General features: G+C 37.2%; 1 protein-coding gene across 2 annotated transcripts; it reads right to left on the reverse strand.

The window, feature by feature from the left end:
• Positions 1–327: 327 nt before the first annotated feature.
• Positions 328–8,595, reverse strand: LOC115238535 (suppressor of hairless protein). Of its 2 annotated transcripts, none has more exons than XM_029812459.1 (2): positions 8,206–8,595; positions 328–4,947 (listed from the first exon to the last, which is right to left on the reverse strand). In XM_029812459.1, exon 2 carries the CDS (start codon positions 4,832–4,834, stop codon positions 3,305–3,307), a length of 1,530 nt encoding a protein of 509 aa, XP_029668319.1. In that variant the 5' UTR covers positions 4,835–4,947; positions 8,206–8,595; the 3' UTR covers positions 328–3,304. The 2 variants fall into 2 exon arrangements, with proteins under 2 accessions (XP_029668319.1, XP_029668320.1); XM_029812460.1 differs by lacking the exon at positions 8,206–8,595 and adding an exon at positions 8,033–8,183.
• Between the last annotated feature and the right edge of the window lie 1,850 nt (positions 8,596–10,445).

Below are 10,445 nucleotides of genomic sequence, written 5' to 3' on the forward strand. Positions count from 1 at the left end.
TTTTTCTAAATTAATTTCTCGATAATTATTGCAAATATCGCAAAATGATAAAGGACTTTTCTGTTCAGTTTACTGTGCTCTATCCGCTCACGAGCGGTGGCACAATCTTTACCAGACATCCTGTAGATACACGGTGCGTCTCCCCGTTGTTGCGCGCGGTCTTTGTTTCGCGTGACTTAGCACGAGACACTACCGTGAGTACCGTGTCTCTTGATGTATATATGGGATAAAGGATCAATCAGGAACTGACATCGATTAAAGATCGAGTAAAGATTGTGTAGTACAAATTGTCAGTTTATTCTAAATTATATAGGAGAAGATTAAAATTCATATTTTTATATCTTTATTGTACTTATTGATATAATTACAATAAAGAATATAAATGTAATTTTCAATACATTCTTTTCAAATCGAAGAAGTACTGAGAGAAAATCTTCTACACAGATTATAATACAGAAAATCCTTCATCTGAAAAAAACTCAAGTATCATAGCACATAAGTCCTTCTAAGTGTATGATCAGGGTGTCTACTCAAATCTTATGAAAAAATTCCCTGAAAATTTTCTATTCTTCTCCAAGTATTCTTGTTCAAAATTTCAAGAAAAGAGGCTAAAGATTTTTTTAGTGCAACTTTCTAAAATAAGCTATTTTTTATTGTATAATTTCGTTTTCTGATGCTTTTCAGTCACACGAAGAAAAAAGACAGAGCCACTTAAGTTTCAAGTGCTAGATTTGCAATCTACTAAAAAAAAGAAAAAAAATTGAATGACTTGCTTAAAATAAATATTTTCCACTTGTATATCTTCATTTCTTTATCACTAAAAATAGCAATAAAAAGAATATGTACTGCACAATCAATATTTTGTTAAGATGTCTAATATATAAACAAAGATATATATTTATAATATATATTCATAACTTGGTTTATCGGCGAATTGTAGATTGCTTACAATATAAAGCATTATCAAGGAGAATTTTTTAAAAAATTCCCTGAGTCCAAATAAAATTTCATGAGAATTCTTTGATTTCTTCAAATATAAAAGAAATCCTTGAGAATTCCAGGTTTTCCAGGAAGTAGACATCCTGATGATATAATTAAATATATATTTTAAAAATAGCTCGTTTAGACATCACGGCATTGTGTGTCCATATATATCTCCATCTTTCTTTAATAAAAATAAAAAAAATAAAAACATTGTAATATAATAGATTCGATTTTTATACTTTACGAGGATTACAAGAGAATGATTAATCAAAAATTAATTTCACGCGAATACCTCAAAGGTATATGTTTAACGTAATTATTACACCGGGATCCGTAATCATGATCACAATAAATGCTGTACGTATACGTTTGAAATGCTATGTACATAAAATAACACGTATGCGTACTATATCAGAAAATCTATATGCCGTTTTTAAAATGGGATGATTATTTCTCCGAGATATAAAAAAAAGAAAAAAAAGATGCGGACAAGTTTTACTGACTTGATCAATCAATCTCTAGCCGTTTTTACAATCAGTACCAATTGGCGTGATACACACATTCACTCGCTAAAAAGAGTATATGTATTTTTTAATAAATAATAATGAGAAGTCTATTGACACTGCGTGTGCGCGCACGAATTTACAAATGTACCAAATGTCATCGAGCACGTCAGGAACGCGGGTTGAAAAATACACTGCGTATCCCTTCCTCTATCCTACTTTGTACATGATAGATCATTCACGTGAGACAACGCTCAGACGATCCGTATAGTTTCTTTTCGATTTTTTTTTTCTGTACATTTTTCCTTCTTCATGAAGTCATTTCCACGCGGTGAAATAACAAATCACCAATACTGGCGATCCCAATAAATTAGAATTTGCTTTACGATCTAGCGATGATGTGTACAGAGTGTCCATAAAGATCAGGACCGCATTTATCAACATGTTAATGGGGTCGAGTAGTGAGATGAAAGAAAAGTTCATATAAACTTATGTCCGCGAAAATGTTTTCTTAAAGAGTTAGCAAAAATAAGCGAGTAAAATTGTTCTTATAACTTGTTAAACTAGCGCCAGATTATGCGCGTATTCGCGATTCGTTTATAATTCGTGAACAGTGTGGATGGAAGATTCGTCAAATTCGACCAATCAGATTTCTTTATACCGTTCACGAATCGCGAATTACGAATCACGAATTGCGAATACGCGCACAGTCTGGCGCTAGCTTTAGACGTAATCACCGACATACAATATTATGAATATCGCATAATTCGCAAAAAAAGCGCAGTTCTTTATTGTAATCGCAAAAATAAAATCACAACTCAAACATCAGAATTATGACATTGAACAAATTAAAATGTAATAGAAGCAAAAACATATGTAGTGCAAAGTCTGGAAACCGTATAAGTTAAGACATGTAAAAAATAACTGAATAAATTATCTACTTCCGAGTCAACAATTTTGTTCGTTTATCTTTAAAAGCTTATAATTTTTTAATGAAGCTTTTTCGAACATAGATTTATATAAACTCTTCTTACCTATTCGATCCCATTATTATTGTATAAAATTGATCCCGACTTTAACGGACACCCTATATAAAGAGAGCAAAGAATGCTTTTATAATTACAAAACTTGCTATACCGATTTCCGAGTGTAATAGCTCCTCTCGTAACAGATATAGTGTTAAAAGCACAACCGTTCGGTGACCAATATGCAAATGTATAGACTAAGATTGTGTATTACATTCGTTACTAACTATGCTCGTTTAATAGTTTTTTTTTTAAATTCTTCATAAAATGCTAGACGAGACGTGACAACAAAGTTCCAAGGGAAGTGTTTCGGATGTATCAACAAAAACTTATTTCGCTCGTATCGAATCAAATCTTATATAAATCCATTCACTTCACTCTTGAAAATTTTATCGTCAGATTCCATATACTCTGTCTATACACTCTCGCGTAAACTGTTAAATCAAAAACTGCTATATAAATTATTATCTCTGTAAATTTTTGTTAACAAATTACGAGAGTTTAGCCTAAGACAGTTTTAGCGCGCGGGGTTGGATGTCCCACATGTAGAGTGCATTGAGCGAAACGCTACGTTTTCGTATTGTCTAAGTTTGCGCCGTGCTGCGCCACGCTATTATCGATTTCGAGTAATAAATCTTTCGCCAGATATGAGCACTCGTCACCGCCACTCTCGTTTCCATCATCGTTGTCATCCTCATCGTCATCATCGGGAGACACGATTGGCGTCGCACCGCCCATATCACTACTACATCGTAGACTTTGGTTCGCATTATGACGATTATCTAGAAGATATCAGAGACCCGACTGCGGCGGCTGTCCGTGGGTGTTCCAGGGCACGTCGGTAGGCATCGCGGCGGGTGGTATATTAGCCTGATTGTGCATAGTACGCGGCGCTCGCATGATTTCATCGGCCGGTGGACAGTGCGGACGCGGCCCTGGTTCGGGCGTGTACGTGAAGGTCAAACCGGTAGCGTAGATGATGCCGTCATTGCGAACGAGGGAAACTGGCACCTGCGTCGGCTGGCGCACCCACAGCCACTCGCCGCGAAACAAGGAAATGTCAGGCACGACGCAAAGCATGCTCTCTTGGCATCTGTACATAGTTTCGGCCTCGACATCGCCGAACCAGACTTGTAGATTCGGCGTAAAGTTGTCGCCTGTGAGCTCAAGCATCGCCACGTCACCGCCACCGTTGAGATGCAGACTATGGACTAGCGGTACCGGTGTCACCGGCGACCGTACCGGACCCATGCCCTCGAAGAACTGATATTCCGCCTTGTCCGTGCTGATGATTGTCCAGCAGGCGCCATCATTGATCATTTCCTTGTTTGCCTCTTTCGGGCAAGGTGTAGCTTGAAATTGTATTATACGCTCTTGCGATAGGCACAGATACATGTGATCCGTATCTTTCATGTAGAAGGCGCATTTATGCAATTGCGAAACAGGATCGTCGGCCTCCAAACTGGCCATCTGTTTGTCCACCTTGCGGATCACCAGTCGCGGCAGTGCCATTCCCGTCACGGAGCACACCAATTTCACTGTGCTGCCATAGTGCACGTAACCGTCGCGCACTTGAAATTCCTCCGACTCACTCTCATTATCGTCCAGGAGATGAATTGTGAATGCGCCCCACTGTGTCGAACTCGCGTGGAAGTTACCATTCTCCACGTGAAGATAACGCGTGCTGACCGTTTGCGAGCGCAATCGATTGAAAAGTGCCACCTTCGTGCCACTGGCGATGCACAGGTCTGCGTTCTTCAAGGACTGCTTCTTCTTGGACGGCTTCGAGATCACCTTGATACGCTTGCTGAGAAACACGCCGATGTCGTGGCCGCTGCCATAGAACATCTTGACGGAGAGCATAAAGTGCTTGCGCTTGTCCGAGTCGGAGATGTAGAGAGTCTTCGCTGCGCAATACTGTTTGCCATTATTCAGATCTAGTTGCTGCATATCCTGATCCGAGTTACCGATGCCGATGAAGGCGCACAGCTGAGCATTCTGTTCGCTTTCGCCTTCGCGCAGCATTTGCTCCTGGCGCATTCTCCAGCCATCGCCGAAGAGATAGATGCATGGCGGTGGGCAGAAGAACCGCTTCTCGTTACCATACGACTTTTGCGCGACCTTAGCGTGCAGGATTACGATCATCATGTCGCTACGGTCGCGCAAGTAACGCTCCATCGCCTCACGGGTCAATCGCTGGTCCTGTTGATCGGGCCTGTAGATGCCGGAGCCGAATCGAGGATAAACGGACATGACCGAGGTCGGTGAAGGCGGTGACTGCATACTATGCGCCATTGTTGGCAATCCAAACTGATGTGGCATATTTATAATTCCGGGCCTTAGGTGCGAACGGGATAACAAAGCTGCCGCCGTTGGCGCTGTTATATCTTCATCTTCTAAGCGCCAAGAATGACACTTTCGTACCGCTTTTCTACCTATACAACGAATTCAAATATCTCAATATACACAAGTTATAGATATACAAGTTTAATGATATTGAAAAAATACTACAGTACGTATAATTATCGTTAATTATTAAATAATTGTATAATTATCATTATCTTGTGGAAAGAGTTCATAGGGAATAGCGTACAGCGTGCTAGGTAAAGAAATGAAGAGGAATTAGACATACACAGATGAAAATATTAATCAAAATCATCTAATGAATGTAAACGCTATGCATAAAATACTAATTGCAACATTAATAAAGAGTAGGGCTGTTACTTTTGACAACTTCGAAGAATATATTCGTGCGAATGGCGAATTCGGGGAACGTTAAAAATATTGTAAATAAAAGAAATTAATTAATATATATGCTCAAAAAATATGTAATTATCAACATTAATTATAATTAATATTAGAAATTTCGGATTTTATCATATAATTTTATAAATGTACCTCGATATACCTCGATAGTAATTGCGGTACTATTACTATTATATTAAATTAATAATTGTATAATTTTGATTCTTCGAAGTATCGAAGTTTCGAAGATTCGTAGTTTCGAAACTTAGATCTTCGAAGATTTTAGTGCCAAAGGTTCGCATCTTCGAACCTTCGAAGCAAATCACCAGCCTTAATAAAGAGTAGTGGTGTGTAGAACACGGTTTTATATAACAATTCTTATTGTTAGTACGCAGTTAAAAAACAAATAAACAGCACATGATTTAATGATGTTTCCTTCTCTTAATAAATTTCTAATAATGTTTTGTATCCATGTACATACATCGTGCATTGAGTAGATTTAAAATAATCCGTGCGTGTGTAATACATGTATAATTATAAAATAATTGTAAGATACTTGGAAATAAATTATGGCGGCTTTATATCCCGCTTGATAATGTATTCGCATAATATGCAATAACGTCACTATTAACGCGATTAAGCGTACCAAACTGCATACAAATGTTCGCTCATTTAAAACTTCAGCGTGAGAAAAATTTTTGCTTTTTACGAGGGGAAGGGGAGGGAAAGTATAATTAATTCGAGATATCTTTCTTTGAATAAGCCACCAAGAATTGCTAGTCTTAGTACACAGGAAAAAGGAAACAATATACATGTATACATACGCGTATATCGTGAGAACCGAGCTGAGCTCATTTTTCCTGTATGAATTAAAGCACTTCTTGTCCATTACATAGGTAGAAAGAGATTTTATGTTTATATATATATATATATATATATATATATATATATATATATATATATATTAATAGCGTATTAAATACAATTTATGAATTATACAAAATTAACATTATCAATCGAGCATATACAGGATGTTCCAGGTTAGGTCAATGAAACTTCAGGGTCTTATAGAAAATTGAATTTGGAACAAAAAAGTTTCGATAGACATAGATCCGGAAACGCTTTGTTAAAAAGTTATGGCTAATTACCTTCTAATAAACTCAAAAAATTACGTTTTTTTGATGATTTTTAAAAATAACTTCAAAACTATTCATTTGAAAAAAGTAACGAAACAAATATGATAGGTAATTAAATAACAAACTAAATTACACCAATTTCATTTCTGATAAGGCGTTCAAAAGAAAATAAGCTCAAAACAATGAAAAAAGCAGAAACTTGAAAAAAACCATCTTTCGATAATCTTTATGTAAATACTATATTCGTAATGCAAACATTGCAAATGCAAACATAAAAATGTTCTTATTAAATTTTGATCGTAACTAATTACTTACAGAGAGTTTATTAGCTATAACTTTTTAACGAAGCATTTCCGGACCTATGTTTATCAAAACTTTTTTGTCCCAAATTCAATTTTCTATAAGATCCTGAAATTTCATTAACCTGACTTGGAACATCCTGTATACATGTAAGAAAATTTTATAATTTTATTAACCTTCTTTGTGGAATATCCGAGAATCTTTTTTTTATACTTCCCCTCTTATAGGAAATGAAATCTTACAGAAGCACTCAATTTACCAAATGTTTTATTTTGGGAGTAGTATCTAGTAGAGGAGTAATAATCTCTCTTTGCCAAAATCAAATTTAATTTGTATCAAATACTTTGATAATAATTTTAAATCTTAAAAATGATGTACGTTATATACCTAGAGTTTATCTATTTCGTAATTTGCTTTTGTTACTATTATATATTCCGTAATGTCACAATAACTTTAATTTTGCAGCATAATGCATATCAAATAATATGAGGAAGTAACACAACAAATTATAAAAATTAGTAAGTAATAGGCTAATAAGAGCCAAGTACAGTAAAGATGCTGATGCCACTAATTTCCTTAAAGACAGATTCTTTAATCATCCAAATTGTATGTTTCAGTCTTCTTTTGGACCGTCTTCAGCAATTACATACATAACTAGATAGAAAAGCACAAATTAGTAAACTATTATAACAAAATTGTTGAGATAGCAATAATTTAAGAATGCAGGAGAGAAAAAGAGAAAAGTATTTATCATACTTACATATGTCTTAACTTGCTTAGTTTAATCCGCGTAATCCTAAACTATCATTCGCACATTATTTGCCTAATAACACATAACTGAGTGTCTGATCAAATATCCCAGAAACAGAAAGAACTGTAAATTTATTGCTCACTAACAAGAAAAATATCTAACAAGCTGTGTCTAATATAATGATAAGGAATAGTAGAATATAAAACATGTGCTAATGTATACATTCTGGCCTTGTAATTTAAATTTCTCTTACATATTACTGTCATATGTGCTTTTATTTATTAAATATATATTTTTAATATATATATATATATATATGTTGCACAAAAATATGTATATATAAAATAAACACACACAACAGTTAAATTAACATGATATCGTTTCATACAAATTTGCGTAAACATAGGGAAAATTGTTTGTACTTTTTATGTACTTGGCGTCGCGACGCTATCGCGTCGCTTGATTAAAACCTCGAAAAAGGATCTTTTATGGACATTGTCTTGAACTGAAGTATGACTGAGGTAGAGATGAAAGAAGCGGGGTAGACTTTGAGCGTAATAAATGAAAAATATAATTACGCGCACTCACTCGATGTGAAGGATTATGAGATAATCGATTCGCGCGATGCGATGCGAAGGAAGCGGCGTGTGAGAGAATCAGACATTTGTTTATTTACGTTTTTGGGCGCACAGATGAGAGGTTACCAGGCACACACATTTATTCAGCGGACGAGAAAAAAGTCACAACTCGAGAGCACCCACCTCCTCATTTTCGCCTGGACGCCGAGAATAACCGCGTACCCGCATGCATCCTCCGAGCTATCGATCATCCGGAACGGCCGGCAAATCCCGACGATCATTCACCGTCCGCGAGACATCCGTCCTCTCGTCGCCTATATTCGCTCTAATCCATTCAAAAAACACCTGTTCACTCTCCGAATTTTCCGAACAGTCCTGCCAACCGCAAACTGAACGATGTCGCGGTAGCGGCGAGTTTAAATTTCACTCGTGAGGATCAGATAATACGTTTACGCGAGAGAATTTCTCCATTCTCTTTACAATCTTCTAGATTAAATATGCAGAATATAAGAGAGTGACAGCGTGAATTGTTGAGTCTCGCGCGACCAAACGTTGAGAAATGGCAGTAGAGTTCCTAACGCGCGATTGACGAATCTCCTTCTTCGTGATTGGACTGACACAGGATCGGCGATGTTAAGGGCCTACCCACACGGCCAACGACCGACAGATGACTGAGTTTGCGGCAACGACGTACATAGAGTTATTACTGTCATACGGTAAGTAAACTGTCCCATGAACGTGGCGGGAGTAAAAGAGGTGGGAGGGGAGGGAAGGGGGGAGTTCCACACGTGAGCTCAACAGTACGCGCTCTCCCGATATGTGACGATGTTTACATCGATGTATGAAAATCGCGCGCGAACGTCAGTGGCATTTGAAAAGTTGAGAAAATTTTGTCCATAGAATCGTCAACACATTCAATTATGTTAAATCACGTCCATTGATAATGTTGTATCCGGCGCGTATAATTTTTTTCAAGTTGGAAATATATAGTCCTTGTCACCTCGCGTATATATTAATAAAAGTTAATATTCTCGTGATCTTTATATAAAGTACTACATAAGTACACACTCGAAAACACAAGACAGTAAGTTTGTAACTTATGTGAGTCCTACCTGCCGTTCTGCAGGATAATGATTAATCCTGATTTCCTGTATTTTTTTTTGGATTATAGTCTGTTTCTGCGATGTAGATAAAAAAGTAATTTAATAAATCGCACCATTGAACGTTAACCGACGTGAGCGAACCGAGTATTCTCGGTGGTGCACTTTTAAGACTGTATTATGTATTCGAGAAGTAGATCAAGCACTCTCTCGTATTTTCTCTCTCTCTCTCTCTCTCTCTCTCTCTCTTTATTTGCAATGACACTTTTTTATTGTCTTCGACTTTTCGTGATGGCACGGCGCTTGCGCACGCGGATACGTCACTGGTGTTGCAGATTCTATTGTTTTACTGTTGTATAATGGCCCGGTCGACCCGAGCGCCTCCAGTTCCTTGCCTCCCTACCTGATGTGTGCTGCTCGCGGCCTCCTCTTCTCCCTTGCCCCCCTCTCCCTGTCCCATGGTTGTCATTCCCCCTCCCCGACGGCGTCCCCATGGGCCGTGGAATTGCTGCCGCAAAAGGATGTTGGGGTTACCCTGGGGGGCGTGGGAAAAACCTGCTCCTCTACCTCACTCCACTTCTGTGATGATGACGATACGATATATATGCCGTATCTATAAATGCCGTGCGTGCGAGTGCACGCGCATATGATATGTATATGTGTATATGAATTTTGTGTGTGTATATGTATACATACATACATATATACATACATACATACATACATACATACATACATACATACATACATACATACATACATACATACATACATACATACATACTCAGTTTTCTCGCGTGATTCGTGTGTGCGAGATGTGTAGCCATAGCCGATACTGCGTAATAATGCCAAAGTATATCTGCATGTGCGTGTGTGAGAGCGAATAAGAGAGAGAGAGAGAGAGAGAGAGAGAGGAAAGATCGTCGTGTAAGTGCTCGTGCGATGTTAGTCGAAATATTTTCCTTCAAACATTTCGAAAAACTTTTGGTTTGCTCGGGAGTTCTCAATTCTCTGTAATCAATTGTAATTTTGTGCACTTTTTCAAAGACTAACGCAATATTTTTCAAATATTTGCGAGAGAAAGAAGGAAGTAATGTGTATATATATAATATAGTAAAATTATATATATATATATATATATATATATATATATATATATAGAGAAACGCGCCAGATCTCGTTTAACTCACATGAAACAAGTGTACGCCTATACGTAATGATGTTGATACCGTTCTCTCTCACCGCGGTGAAGAGCTGATTGTTATCCAAACCGTCGAGAAGCTCGTCTCTGCAAACGTCTTTATACTGACCAAGAACTTTCCT

Source organism: Formica exsecta, unplaced genomic scaffold (assembly GCF_003651465.1).
Source record: "Formica exsecta isolate Colony F162 unplaced genomic scaffold, ASM365146v1 scaffold343, whole genome shotgun sequence".
NCBI classification, from domain to species: Eukaryota; Metazoa; Arthropoda; class Insecta; order Hymenoptera; family Formicidae; genus Formica; species Formica exsecta.